Consider the following 15,246-nt stretch of genomic DNA (forward strand, 5'->3'; position numbering starts at 1 on the left):
AAAAAGGTCTTAAAATGAGGCAAACCTCACATAATTGCCTTGCTTAGAAACAGAAATTTTGAGATCAGTTGTGATCATAAGTCAAGGCTACCTGTATCCAGCCCAATCTAATATGCTAACCAAATGAAAGCCAAATTAAAACCCAGCTCTCTGAAATAAGTAGTAAATGACATTGCTTCTGCTGTTAAGTTTGCTGTTATAAAGTTTTCAGGATATTTGTTACCCTGCTGATATTATAGGTTTTGATGTAGACTAGCTTACAAAACTTCATATTTACTTAACTCTTGATTCAATAACTCTGTATGAAATAGCATTTGCATCAACAAACTTTCTAGATATATTAAGTGATGCACGTTGGTGCTTTAATTAGGTTATTCAGCTTGACACCACATTTCTGATGAAGTATTATTAGTAAAAAGAATGCGATAACATCTTATTTTCATCATTTTGTTCTTAAGGACAATCAGAAGTTTAAATTCAGCATCACACCAAACAAACTTCCAAATGACTCTGTACTTGTTCTGTATTTATATTTCATTATTTAGTTATGACCCATCTTTCTACATAAAATTTACCCACAGTGCAGACATTTCTGAAAGAGGTTATAATTAAAACTTCTTGTTTACTGAATTCTCAGCAAAAGGGAGTTAATTACCCTAATTATACCTCACACTAATGCTACCTCACACTACCTCACTCCATGCTGCATTTTGATATTTTGTCTTGCTAGTATTGTATTTCTAAGAACATCAACTTTGTAAGAACTAATATACCTAGGATAAACTTGCTCATGATCTTTTTTTACACTGTTTGATATTACAATCAGAAAAAATTTCCTAGGATAAGTAATCCATTATAACTGAATAATATATTGATTTCCAATTTTTTCCTTAATATAGCTTCCTAATTTTTCACTTTAGGTTACCGGTATTTCTTGCAAATAGCTCTGTGCCAATGGAATAAGAAAATCAGTATATGAAAACTGTAATACAATTAAGTTTGATGTACCAATTTTAGAGAAATGGTCGATAAATTGATACTTAAACCTATGGAAACTGTGTCTTTCTCTACTCATACCCAGAAGGGTAGCGGATATATTATATTAAGGAATAAGACTTTACATTCAAGCTGTTGTAAATCTTACTTGCAAGATTTTTATTTTTTAATATTTTAGATATTATTTGCTGCACAAATGAAGGAAAAATGAAGAATTAAAGAGGAAATAAAGTACAAGCTTTATGGAGTGATTATAATCTTATTATGTGTAGTGTAAAATAAATGTAGGATTAAAATTGAGTCAACACGATGGTTTCTGCAAGAAATATTCCATCTCCACCCTGCTTCAGATAACTGGCATTTTCAATTTGCTCCTACTTTTTCTGATAATAAATATTTGAACAACAGTTGATATCAATGATGCTGAATTTTAATACTTGATGAATCTGATTTAATTCACTGGAAAAAGTTCTGCATCTTTTGTTGTAAATTATTCTACTTATGGATGCATTTTAACTTCTGCGAGCTTTTCTGTGTTTGCTAGAAATATAAGTCTTAGGTGTGTACCTTTAATTTGATCTGTTTATAGCAATCATTCTAAAAAAAATTGATAAGTCCTTTGGCTGTGTTTGAAGATGTTTATTGACTTAATTGTCTAATGGCACTTTGTTTTAGGAGCCCATAGGGCTCAGTAAAATATTTAAGCTTATATAGATAAGATATAGATATATCAGATAAGTAGCTAAAATTCTGTTACTTGAAGCACCATGTCAGGTTATTCAATTCTGTAAATATTGCAAACAAGTTATTTTCTGCCATAGTAGAAAATAATAGACTTCAGTTCTATTGCATTTGTATCTATAGTATACCCCAAAATATGCACATCTACTTAAGATGTTATAATTTTAATAAATATGTATAGATTACAGTTCTTTAATTTAACTAAAGTTTGATGCTTGAATTGATGCACAGCCACGTTTTAAAATTGCTCATAAAAAAGCACTTTTCTTCCAATGATTTGATATTGAAAGAGAAAATTGGGGAAGAAGACAGAAGATAGATTGGTACTTACATGCTATTTAGGAATTTGATTCCAAAGATATTAATATTTTAACACATATAAATCCTTGTATCATAATTTTCTCATGCAGGAACTATGCAGATGGCAACTAATTTGTGTGTTTTATCTCCCCCCTCCCCCTCCCCCTTTTTTCTTTTTGCATGCTGTCCCCTGTGTTGGAACTCTCTATAGAGAGTAAGTTGGATCAATATTCGTTAGAGCCCTGATTTTGTTGCATGATGGATACTAATCTTTCTCCCCTCTATTTTATACTTATAAAAATGTTTGTAGAATGTAGCTTTTGCACTTTATAAATTCCTGCAGCTATACAAATTATCCTGAAATGCTTTTGTATACAAATTAACTTTCCTTTTGTTTTTCTACTGCTATTGTGTATTGTGGTGACTGGCGCATCTTAATTTCATATCATCTAAGGAAGTATATTAAAAAGATCTAAAATGTTTTTCTCCACAGTCCAGTTGCAGATTTATATCCAGATTTGTTTATAGGAATACACATATGCATGCATTAATATATACATACATACACATACATTCTTTGTCTGTGTACAGTGTGTATGTGGATTTTTACACATACAAACACCTTTTTGGCTATTCCATAGCTTGAATACCTTTTTTTTTTTTTGCAAAATGCCATGAAATAAGCAATACTGAGCAGTGTATAAATTATGTTTATATTTAACTGATCTACAGTTAATACATATTATGAAGAAGGAACAGCATTGTTAGACAGTGACAGGTGTTGCAATTTTGAACATGAAATATGGTGAGTTGACATATTAAATATATATGAAATGATGCCTATCAGTACTGTTAAATGCATCACATGAATAATAAGTTGGAGATAAATTGACAGTTGAACTTAAGTCCCATTGAAAACAACAACAATTATGATCATAATTCAATTGAATTATACCAATATTAAGAATTAACTTGGTCTGAATCCAATTTTGTTGCATCATTCTTTTTACTCAGTATAGCTATTATTTTTTGAGTACAGAGATGGATAACTGCAGTTTCCAAAACCCCTTATTGTAACCCATGGAAACCTTTTTGATCATGATTTTAGCATTTTGAGGTGAGAAACACAAGAAAAAAGTATTATAAAACTTAAATTTTCATAACTTAGATACATCCAAAGAATACCCCCCACTTCAGTGTCCCTAGAGCAAGGCTTGCTCACATGTATGATTAGACCATGCCCACTTTGCCATTCCAGCTATAGAAACTACATCTGTTGTGTCCCTTGGGCCTCCTTAGGTTGCCAATTCATGTGTTAGTGGAAGGTTTTTCTAAAAAGCTAGGCTTTCTAATTCTCTACTACAGTAAGCCTCAATTTAATAAACATTCATTTGGCATAGTTCAAATTTACACAATCTAACCTACAACAAAAAGAAAGTTAAGTCAGTAAACCACATAGCCAAATAATACATGTAATCAGAGTTCTGTACTGCTTCCATAGTTCTTGCATTCATTTTGGTTTGGAAGGCCTAGAACTGTGATGGCAAACCTATGGCATGTATACCACAGGTGGCACACTGAGCCATATTGGTGGGCGCGCGAGCTGAGCTCCAGTGTGGATGCGTGCGCTGGCCAGCTGATTTTCAAGTCTTCTGGGCCCACCAGAAGTCAGGAAACACGCTATTTCTGGCGTCCAGAGGGTCCCCGGGGGGGTGAGGAAGGCCCGTTTTTCGCTCTCCCCAGGCTCCAGAGGCTTTCTAGGAGCCTGGGGCAGGTGAAAATGGCCTTCCCCACCTCCACCCCCTGGAGGCCCTCAGAGGCCGGAAACGGTCTGTTTCCTGACTTCCGGTTCCACCGGAAGTCCGGTGGCCCACCATGCCATTATGTGCCAAAAGCAGGGAGAGCACAGGGGGTCGCATGCATGGGGGCAGGGCACATAGAATTATGGATGTGGGCACACGTGCACATGAGCCCCCCACACTCCCCCCCCACTTTTGGCACTCAATGGCAAAAAGGTTAGCCATCACTGGCCTAGAATGTGTTTTTCGCTATCACACATCTTTTGTTTACTTTCTGTAAAAAATGGGAGGGTTAAAAAAAACCTTACTCTAAGAGACTTGCAGCTTCAGTTGGAATTGTGCTAAACCAAGGTTTATTAAATTGAGGTTTACTGCGGTAGAAAATTGGAAAATCTAGCCTTTTTTATATCCCTTCCTCCATAGTCCATTAAATTATAGTTTTCTGTACTACTTTATTTGGATATATTTAACTAGAGCTTAAAGCTGATCCTACAATAAAGCTTGGAATGAGTTATGACAGAGCTCCAACCCTAGATGGACAACTCATCCAAAATCCAAAGAGTCTTAACAAAATTGTGTCTGCATTACCCCAATTTTGCTTGCACTACGTAACAGCAGAGTCTGTAGTTTGATGCTGTAAACAGCAAATATAGTTTAGTTTAGTTTACTTCATTGTCATTGCACATGGTACAACGAAATTATATGCTGTCTTCAGTGTACACTATAACTATAAAAATAAAAGCACAAACATACATCCTTTACATTACATATAATTGAAATTGAAAACCCGATATTGCACTATACCATAGAATTCAATATGGTTATTGCCCTAGAATAGAAACTGTTTTTCAGAATATGTGTCCTTGTTTTTATTATCCTGTTCCATCTGCCAGATGGTAATAGTTCCAAAAAAGGGTGCCCAGGATGAGTTGTATCTTTAAGAATGTTTTGAACTTTTTTAAGGCAGAGGGAGCTATAAGACTCTTCCAAAGAGGGGAGAGGGCAACCAATGATCCTCTGAGCAATGATGTTGACCCTCTGGAGTGCTGTCCTATCTGCCACTGTGCAATTTGCAAGCCATACACAGATGCAGCAAGTTAAAATACTCTCTATCGTGCAGCAGTAGAAGGCCACCAGCTGTTTTTCATTCAGTTGTTGTTTCCTGAGAAGTCTTAGGTAATATAATCTCTGCTGAGCCCTTTTGACCAGTGCTGCAATATGAGTGTCCCAGGTCAAGTCCTCTTTTATGGTAACACCCAGAAACTTAAAACTGGCCACTTGCTCCCCTTAGTCTCCATTGATAAGCAAAATATAGACCCAAGATAAATATGAAATTACAACTGAAAATCACTGCCTTATTATGAAACCTAGATTTTAGGAATTGAGCAAAAGAACACCTCTTGTTAGTAGCTAGTTTCAACAGAAAGGTATAATATACTCACTGTGCGATTCTTTTTCTTCTACCTCATATGTTTTGGTTTTTTATTTTTTTTTTATTTTTTTGTTTGCAGTAGGAATCAAAGTATTATTATTATGCCTTTTATGCCTTTTATTCTTATTTGAAAGTTTGATTACTAATTCAGTACAAAGTGTAGCTAAGTATCTATATGGAAAAAGATAAAATTTCCCTATTGCAACTATACATTATTTAATCAACTTGTTTTTTGATTCAAGTACACCATTTTGGATCACCTTTATGATTTTTTATAACTATTGTTTAGATACAAATACTTCCAAAAACTATGAAGATCAAGTTTCCAATTTTAAATTTTCTTCACCGTTCTCCTGATTCTGTTCAACTACAGATTGTTATATTTCCATAATTAATGACATTTTTATAAACAATGCTGAAGTTAATTTGTAGGTGTATAGAGATCCTTTGTAAGACATTAATTTCATTCTTCCCTGCTTCAAATCTTACAGTGTACTATATTGAAGATAGTCATAAATCTGTTTCTTTAAAGAATTGTTGTAGCATCTTAGCTTTTTTATCTATATCCAGCATGTTTTCTATGCATACAAGACATAGTAGTTAAAACTATTTTCCAAATAGGAAAACAAGATTTTTTATGGTTGTTCAGACTTTATTAAATATCATATTTGAATTAAATCTATAAAGAGTTGAATAGCAAAAAAAAAAGCAAGTTTGTATGAAAAAGAGATAAATATTGTGATTGAGCAATATGAGAGAATATAAGATCTGTGAAAGTAGATAATTTATCACTAAAGCTGGGAAGATGTAGAGTTTTTCAGATCAGTTGTAATGAAAAGATCTAGTATGCTAAAATGAAGCATAGATCAAGTTCCCAAATTCAATGAAACAGAAAACACCAAAGTAGTGAGGAGGGAAGAAGAGAATTGCGCCAGTCATCACAGCATTTCTTTGCTCAGTGGTATTGCATGAAGTACTAATTTGCAGAAATACAAATATATTTCTGAATCACAAGATTCTGACAAGAAACAGGAGAGAATGTTTTCCCGCTTGGCTATGTATCATTGCCTCTATCTGCTTCTATGTGGTACTACATTATTTTGTGAGTTCAACACAGGCAAGCATCAACTCCTTTTCTTCCCTACTTTTTTTCCCCTTTTGTCCGCCCTTTTTCCCCCTACTGCAGGTGTTCAGCATGTTTTTGGAAACATTAGTAGATTTTATTCAAGTTCAAAAAGAAGATCTACAGGATTGGCTATTTGTGCTGCTGACCCAGCTTCTGAAAAAAATGGGAGCTGACTTGTTGGGATCTGTGCAAGCAAAAGTTCAGAAGGCTTTAGATGTGACAAGGTAATAGATTGATATCAGAATAAAAATACACATTTTAAAATTTCTACATCTGTATTTAAGTTATGCACCAGTTTTGCATAAAATAATCATATATATATGTCAGCATATTAGAGTGTAGAAAAAATAATAATAACATTTCTGTTTTCATAATATTGTCTTTCTGGTGATGTTTATATATTATGTACCTTTACAATGAATGAACTCAAATGCTTTGTCCAGTTTTAATTTTTTCAGTGTTAGAAACCCATAATTTGTATATTATTTCTCATTGCTTACCTAGGCAAAGTACATGTATTTCCTGTTTTATGTCTAGTTTCTGAACATACTTTAAGTGTGATGAAGTGAAATTTAATTCTATTATTTCTTAGGGAATCATTTCCAAATGATCTTCAGTTCAGTATTTTAATGCGGTTTACTGTTGATCAGACCCAAACACCAAGTCTGAAGGTAAAAACTTAAAAAGCTTTACAATTATGTATGACATTCCATTCAATAATACTTTTGTCTTGTGTTATACATTCTGCGTTGTTGGTTTTCAATTAGTGGGTTTGTTTGTTTTTTTTTATAAAATTTCAGACAGTCAAGCCAGCATTGCAGGACCAGCTTCGTTCTTTCTGGAGCTCCAAGGTTTTTTTCTGAATTATTGCTTTTTTTAACCTATTGTGTGTAAAATTTACATTAAAATATTTCTATGCATCCATATACTGCTACTAACCTTTGCAAGGAATTTTGAGCATGCTCTTGTATACTTGATAACCAAGTATTATGTGGTCTCCTGAAACATTTGACAATGAATCCTATGAAAATTCCACAAAGTCCAACACAGTTTTAAAAAACTGTATGGCTGTCTAACACCAAGCTGGTTATGCAAGCTCCCTCTGTCAAGTCTCTTCTAATTTTATGTTTGTAATTTCCCAATCTCCATTTAAAAGACTGAATATTCTGCAGTTGTAAAATGTTTTTGCATCTTCAAAATTTGAGTCATTTGCCTTTAAACTTTTATTATGAATATTGTATGATATTAATGATACATATTCAGATACTGAGCTGTTGCTGAAAATATATAAAAGTTGAAATATATAAACAACAAAAACTATTCTCCTGCAGATGACCAGTTGGAGAAACTTCAGACTTGAGTATATATATTGTGTATGCACAGCGAGACATTTTGGGAAAATAACAAGCATATATGTAACCACTATTTTTCTCTAATAGACCTTCTCACAGAGGTCTATTAATTGCTTTTCACAAGATGGCAGTTCTTTACTCCTGGATGCAGTGGTATCAAAGTTACAAACAAAAATATTTGTTAAAATGCAATGTTTATTATAAATGCTATAGAGAAAATCATGTTAACTATTTTGTTACAGCGAATCTTTAGATTTTTCTGTAGATTCAAACGTAAAGGAATAAAGTTTTTAAAACTGGGGGGAGCTACATTGGGGGATCCATGTGGGTGAATTGTTTGTTTGTTTGTTTGTTTGTCAAACATGTACAAGATAGTGGGTATAGGTATAAACATAAAGGAAGTAAGTACAGATAAATGGGAACAGTAGGACAGGGATGGTAGGCACGCAGGTGCGTTTATGCATGCCCCCTTTATGGACCTCTTTGGAATGGGGTAAGGTCCACGGTAGACAGTTTGAGGTTGAAGCTGTGAGGGTTTGAGGCTGTAACAATGGAGTCGGGTAGAGCATTTCAGGTGTTGACCACTCTTGCTGAAGTCATATTTTCTGCAATCGAGTTTGGAGCGGTTTACCTTGAGTTTGTATCTATTGTTTGCCTGTGTATTATTGTGGTTAAAGCTGACAGGTAAGACGTTCTAGCAGATAATTTTGTGTAATGTGCTTAGATCGGACACAGACAAGCCCAGAATTTCAAGTCTGGTGGCATAAGGGATTCTGTTGTGAGTAGAGGAGTGGAGTACTTTTCTCGTGAAATACCTCTGGACCCGCTCAATTGTATTAATGTCCGATATACAGTGTGGATTCCAGGCGGATGAACTGTATTCAAGAATTGGTCTGGCAAAGGTTTTATATGCCCTAGTTAGCAGTACAATGTTACTGGAGAAGAAGCTTCGCAAGATTAGGTTAACAATTCTTTATGCCTTTTTGGCAATACTGTTACAGTGAGCTCTGGGGCTTAGATCATTTGAGATGAGTACTTCTAGGTCCTTGACAAAGTGAGGGTTGTCTATGAGATCATTTCCGCCCAACTTGTATTTGGTGTTCTGATTTTTTTTTTGCCAATGTGCAGGGTAGAGCATTTATTAGTTGAGATTTGGAGTTGCCAAATGTGTGACCATTCTGACACATAGTCAATGTTGCTTTATAGGGCAGCAGCATTGTCAGTGGTGTTAAATAATTTTACCTCAGCAAAGAGGACACAGCTGCTTTTAATATGATCACATGGGTCATTGATGTAAAGCAGAAAGACTATTGGTCCTAAAATGCTGCTGCTGTTAACAGGTGCCAGATTTGTTTGGGCCCCCCCTATTTTGACTATTCATTGCCTATTGGATAGGAACATGGCTATCCACTTGTACAGGGATCCAGAGAGGCCATAAGAACTTAATTTCAACAGTAGTTTGTCGTGCACCAAAGGCTTTACAGAAGTCTATGTAAATTGCATCTATTGCTTTACCCTGGTCAAGATGTGTGGTCCAAATGTTTCTACAGTGTAGGAGTTGCAGATTACAGGACATTTTTTTTTAAAACCAAACTGCTTGTTAGATAGCAGATTGTTTGTCTCTAAATGGAGGGTGATGGATTGGTTTATAATTGATTCCATAACTTTACAGGTGATACAACACAGTGAGATTGGTCTGTAATTATCCACTAGACTAGGATCTCCCTTTTTAAAGATAGGTATAACTGTGACTAATGACCATAGGTCGGGCAAGGAGCTGGTTCTGAAGGATACTTCATAGATTGTGCATAGAGGTTCAGCTAGGGTAGTGACAAACTTTTTCAAAAATAGGCACATAATCCATCAGATTTATTTTATTTATTTATTTTATTTTATTCGATTTCTATACCACCCTACTCCCGAAGGACTCAGGGCGGTGCACAGCCAAACAATAAAATACATCCATACAAAATTTAAAAGTAGAATAAAATCAAATTAAATAATTTTGGCTCTGACAAATTTAAAACCCCGAACTATTTAAAACCAATTTTAAAATTGAATGTATAAAATACTAAAAGATATTAAAAATTAAAAATCTTTTATGAAAGAGGGAGAAAATTAGGCCAGGCCTGCCTGGTGAAACAATAAGGTCTTTAAAGTGCGGCGAAAGGTGCGCAGATCCGGGATCCTCCGTATCTCTGGGGGGAGCTCGTTCCAGATAGTAGGTGCCCCCACAGAGAAGGCTCTCCCCCTGGGGGCCGCCAGTCGACATTGTTTGGCCGACGGCACCCGGAGGAGCCCCTTTCTATGGGAGCGTACCGGCCGGTGGGAGGCTATTGGTGGTAGTAGGCGGTCCCGCAAGTACCCAGGTCCTAAGCCATGGAGCGCTTTAAAGGTGGTAACCAAAACCTTGAAGCGCACCCAGAAGACCATAATGGCACATAATCCAGGGCCAATAGATAGAGATGGCTTTAGGTTACGTAGTGCCGTTTCAACATTATCTACCGTAAAATCAATATGTAGTAAATAGGATGTTGGTCTCACCTGGTACGCTCCTTCTCGTTGGGTGGAGATAGCATCCAGGCATGGGTTGACCTCGTCTGCTAGCTGATTGAACTGAGTCTGTCAGAGCTGTGAGGACACACTTCCTTTACCAACGGTCCCCAACTTTTGGCGAATGAAGTGACAGACTTGACGTGTCTTGTTCTAAAGTTCTCCCCTTTGGACCAGGACCAGACGGTCTTCAGGGTGGGGCTGGATGCTATCTCCACCCAACGAAAAGGAGTGTATCAGGTAAGACCAACTCCCCTTCTCCATTGTGGTGGAGATAGCATCTAGGTATGGGACATTCAAAAGCTGGCTTGTCCTACGGGTGGGCCGCAATCTGGTCCGAGGTCCCCTGATCAGAATGGACCCTCTGGAGGACTCGCCTGCCAAAGGCCATTTCAGCCAAAGCAAAGACGTCCAGCTTGTAATGTCTGATGAAAGGGGACAGAGAGGACCATGTGGCTGCTCAACAAACTTCTTCAAAAGAGGCTTGCGTCGCCCATGCCACTATCGTGGCTGCACTCCTGGTGGAATGAGCTGTCACCCGCCAAGGCAACAGAAGGGCTTGGAGCTTGTAGGTCTTAGTGATACATGCCCAAATCCAGCCACCCACAGTCAATGGAGTGACCTTGTTGCCCAGGATAGAGGGCTGGAAGGACACAAAGAGGGACTCAGTCCTCCTGAAGAAGGAAGTCCTCTTAATATATATGCGGAGGGCCCTCCTCACGTCCAAGGCATGTAGTGGCCCGAAGGATCCTCCTCTTCTCCAGGGCATGTACTGGCCCTGAGCAGAAGTCGGGCAGTATAAGTTTCTGAGCCCTGTGGAACTAGGACAAAGGTTGGGGACAAAGGAAGGGTCCAACCGCAAAACCACCCTATTAGAATGGAAGATACAGAGATCTTTCCTGACAGAGAGGGCTGCCAGCTCTGAGATCCGTCTAGCCAATGTGATAGCTATCAGAAGGGCCACCTTGCCCTTAGGAAGCACAGTGTGGTCGATCTCAGTGGTTCGAACGGGGCCTCGATCAGCGAATGCAGTACCTTGGTCAGGTCCCATGTAGGGTACCCATGAACCATTGGAGGCCGTAGGTTCATTGTGTCCCTAATGAACCTGCTGACGGTCGGGTGCTGAGCGAGGGACTACAGAGCCCCACAAGAAAGGACCGAGGACAGGGCCACCACCTGATGACAGATGGTGTTGGGAGCTAGCCCGTCCTAGAGAAACTCCAGTATCTGGGGCACGGATACCAATGCATGGTTCAAACCCAACCTGGAGCACCAAGAGCAGAAGGCTTTCCAGGCCACATAATATATACGATTGGTGAAAGGCCTCCTGGAAGCCTGTATCATCTGGATAACTCTGGAGGAGTAATTGCCCTGGCTCAGAAATCTCCACGCAAATGCCAGTCAGTCAGTTGGAGCCACTGTGGATCCGGGTGGACCAAGGCCCCCTGGCTGAGGGAGATTCTGTCCGGTGGTATCCTCCAGGGTCTGGCCACTGACAGGTTGACCAAGTCGGCAAACCATAGCTGTCTGGGCCAGTGGAGTGCAAGAAGCAGGAGCTCCGTCTTTTCAGCCAATACCTTCCAGATCACCTTCAGAATCAGGGGAAGAGGAGGAAAGGCGTAGAGAAGTCCCCAGGGCCAAGGACTGTAAAGAGCCTGAGGGAATCCCTCTGCCCCCAGTACCACAAACCTTGCAAAGAACTGGGCAGTTGTGTGTTGTCCTGAGTGGTGAACAGGTCCATGACTGGCAGCCCAAAGCGATCCATCAACTCCTGAAATAAATTCAGATGCAGGCGCTACTCTGAGTGGTCGACTGTGGCCCTGGTGAGCCACTCTGCCTGCACATTCGCCACTCTGGAAATATGTTCCGCCCAGAGAGACAGATGATGCCTCTTTGCCCAGAGCATAGCTGTTCTGCCTCTTGCATAAGGGACCTGGAGTGGGTTCCCCCTTGGTGGTTTATATGGGCCTTGGTGGCCATATTGTCGGTCAGGATTAAGACGTGTTTATCCGACACTATGTCCTGGAACCTCCTGAGGGCTAGATGAACTGCCCTGAGTTCCAGCCAGTTTATATTGTGGTCCAGTTCTGCCTGTGACCACTGCTCCTGAACCATCCTGGACTGGAGATGGGCCCCCCAACCAAAGAGACTGGTGTCTGTAGTAACAGTCAGGTTCCTTGAATAGATTCCCTACTGAGATTGCCTAGGACCATGATGGCGAACCTATGGCATGCGTGCCACAGGTGGCATGTGGAGCCATATTAGTGGGCACACCAGCTCAGCTCTGGGGCGCATACGCGTGCCGGCCAGCTGATTTTTGGGCCTTCTGGGCCCTCCAGAAGTAGGGAAACAGGCTGTTTCCTGCCTCTGGAGGGCCTGGGGCGGGGGGAAGGCCCATTTTTCTTTCTTACCTAGCTCCAGATCCTCTTATGCATCTGGGAAGGGCGAAAACAGCCTTTCTCACTCCTTTGGAGGCCCTATGGAGGCTGAAAGGGCCCATTTCCCGACGCCCAGTGGGACAGGAAGTGACGTTTTTTCCTGTCCCCAGCCTCCAGAGACTCCTAGAGAGGCTCCTAGAGACTCCTAGAGAGGTTCTGGAGGCTGGGGACAGCAAAAAATGTCACTTCCTGTCCCACCAAGAGTTGGAAAATTGGCCCTTTCAGCCTCCGTAGGGCCTGCAAGGGAGTGGGAAAGGCTGTTTTCGCCCTTCCCAGATGCATAGAGAGGTTCTGGAACTAGGTAAGAAAGAAAAACAGGCCTACCAGGCTACCATGTGCCAGGAGCGGGGGTGGGGTGGGGTGGTTGCGTGCGCATGGGCACGTGCACGTGCGCCCCTTCCCCGCCCCCCCTCTCCTGGCACGCAACGGCAAAAAGGTTAGCCATCACTGGCCTAGGAAGTCCACCACCAGAAGGAACAGATCATCCCTGGTGGAACCCTGACCTTGGATGGTGAATTGCTCCTGCCTGCCCTTTGATAAGGCAGGAGGAACCACTGAATAGATCTGATGTGCAGGTGTGCCCAAGGCATGATGGAAATACAGGAAACCATCTTGCCCAGGAGCTGCGAGAGAAGGGCCAGGGGCACCGTTCATTCCCTTCTGATACGATTTACCAAGTCCTTTAGACTCATCTGATGCTCCTGGAAGAGGTAGACCTTGCACGCTAGAGGACTGTATCAGGATATTGTCCAGGTAGCACTGGACGCACATAGGAAGAGTCCAGAGATGCGCCACTAATGCAGCTAACAGCTTCATGAACGTCCTGGGCACCGATGACAGGCTGAAAGGCAGGGCCTTGTACTGGAAGTGTCGGCCAGTGTAATGGAAGCAGAGATATTGTCGATGCATTGGTAAAATGGGGACGTGCAGATAGGCCTCTGTCAAATCTATGGAGGTGAGGAAGTCGCCCTCTCTGATGCTCTCCAGAATGGACTGGAGTGACTGCATCTTGAACCGCCTGTAGATTAGTACGCAATTCAGCCTTTTCAGGTCCAGAATTGCCCTCCACCCCCACCCCCCAAGGTCTTTGGAATCACAAAGAGGATGGATTAGAATCCCATCCCTTATTGGTCCCCTGGAACCAGTTGGATTGTGCGAATATCCAACAGATGTTGAATAGCGGTTTCCATAAGGACCCTCTTCGACTTGTCCCTTGAAATGGGAAAATCGAAATATACAATTTTCTTATCACTCCCTCATCTGTTCCTGTTAATACCTTGTCTAATTCTGTCAATTCCATATAAAAGCCATATAATTTTGCATCTTTTTCATATTTGGATTGTATTTGCAGTTGTTTATACCACACCATATCAATCCCGTTTTTCCAAATCTTGTTTTGTTTTAAGTTCCCCCTTTTCTGACAAAATGTCCTTATATCTAACAATGTTTCCCATGTTATTAATAATATTTGGGTGGAGACTTCCGGTGGCTCTGCGAAACGCCGACGGAGCTCCTTTTAGAAGCTCCAGCCCCGTGACTCTGTATAGCCACTAGAACAGCGAAAATCAGCTGTCTAGCGGCTTTAAAACTCTCCCCCAGAGAAAAGGGGGAGAGAAGAGCAGAAGGGTCTGGGTAGAGCTCCCCTAGACCCCCAGGCTTTTTTTTTTAAGACTGGGGTTTGCAGGGTGAGAGCTCCCTGAAAGCCCTTCAAAGCTCCGGAGCCGGGACGAGTCTGCTTAAAAGCAGACCGAAGCGTCGCAACCACACCAGCAAAGCAATCAGAAAGATTAAAAAGAATCTGGATTTTGGATTTTGGATGCTGGCAGAGTTAATCCAGGAGACTAAAAATGCAAGTATTGTATGTTAACTCTGTTTAAAAAGGGAAAGATGGCGCCTTCACTTATAAGTGAAAGTCCTTGTTAACATCAGTAACATTGTTAAAGCTATTGGGTTACTTAAGAAAAAGATTTAAAGTGGAAGTGGAATGGAAAATACTGTGGTATTGATTTTAACTAACTTACATCCCTAATTTGCCTGGAAATAATTTGAGTTAATGACCTGATAGCCGAATTAATACAAACATAAAGAGACAATTGAAAAATGGCTGAAATTAAAGATGGATTAAATGAGTCAGCAAACCTACAAGTAGTGACTGCGAAGGACTTAAAAGACTTTTTAAAATCTTTTACTGCTGAGATAAGACAGATAATTAAAAGAACTATTCAAGATTTTAAATTGGGGAATAATAATGACTTGCTGGCTGGAAAAGAGGAAGAAATTAATCAGGACAATGTGCCTTTGGAGGACAAAAGAATTGTTGGGGCTAAAATGGAGGTTATTATACCGAAATCACAATTCTGGAGGAGGCTTCCATTCAATTAACTGAGAAACAGCAAGAAGACTCTTTACTGCAGGTTGATAAATATTTTGACAAGTTTTGGCTCTACAGACAGAATCAATATATAAGCAACGAACTGATGGATTACAAATGCAGGAAGAGTCGAAATGG

At 40.0% G+C, this 15,246-nt stretch overlaps 1 protein-coding gene across 50 annotated transcripts in view; it reads left to right on the forward strand.

The window, feature by feature from the left end:
- The window catches only part of CLASP2 (cytoplasmic linker associated protein 2), a 495,740-nt gene that overhangs the window by 419,591 nt on the left and 60,903 nt on the right, over nt 1-15,246 (forward strand). For 30 of the 50 annotated variants that reach the window (XR_015734236.1, XM_060686009.2, XM_060685988.2 and 27 more), the window contains 3 exons: nt 6,455-6,618; nt 6,987-7,065; nt 7,195-7,245. Coding sequence is in view for 48 of the 50 variants with exons in the window: in XM_060686009.2 (XP_060541992.1) it covers nt 6,455-6,618; nt 6,987-7,065; nt 7,195-7,245 (294 nt within the window). In the remaining 2 variants the exon portion in view is untranslated. The remainder of the gene's footprint in view (nt 1-6,454; nt 6,619-6,986; nt 7,066-7,194; nt 7,246-15,246) is intronic. The other 20 variants (XR_015734237.1, XM_060685994.2, XM_087894105.1 and 17 more) reach the window with 1 other exon arrangement.

This window comes from Pantherophis guttatus, chromosome 4 (assembly GCF_059756535.1).
Source record: "Pantherophis guttatus breed Tessera chromosome 4, ASM5975653v1, whole genome shotgun sequence".
Taxonomy (NCBI): domain Eukaryota; kingdom Metazoa; phylum Chordata; class Lepidosauria; order Squamata; family Colubridae; genus Pantherophis; species Pantherophis guttatus.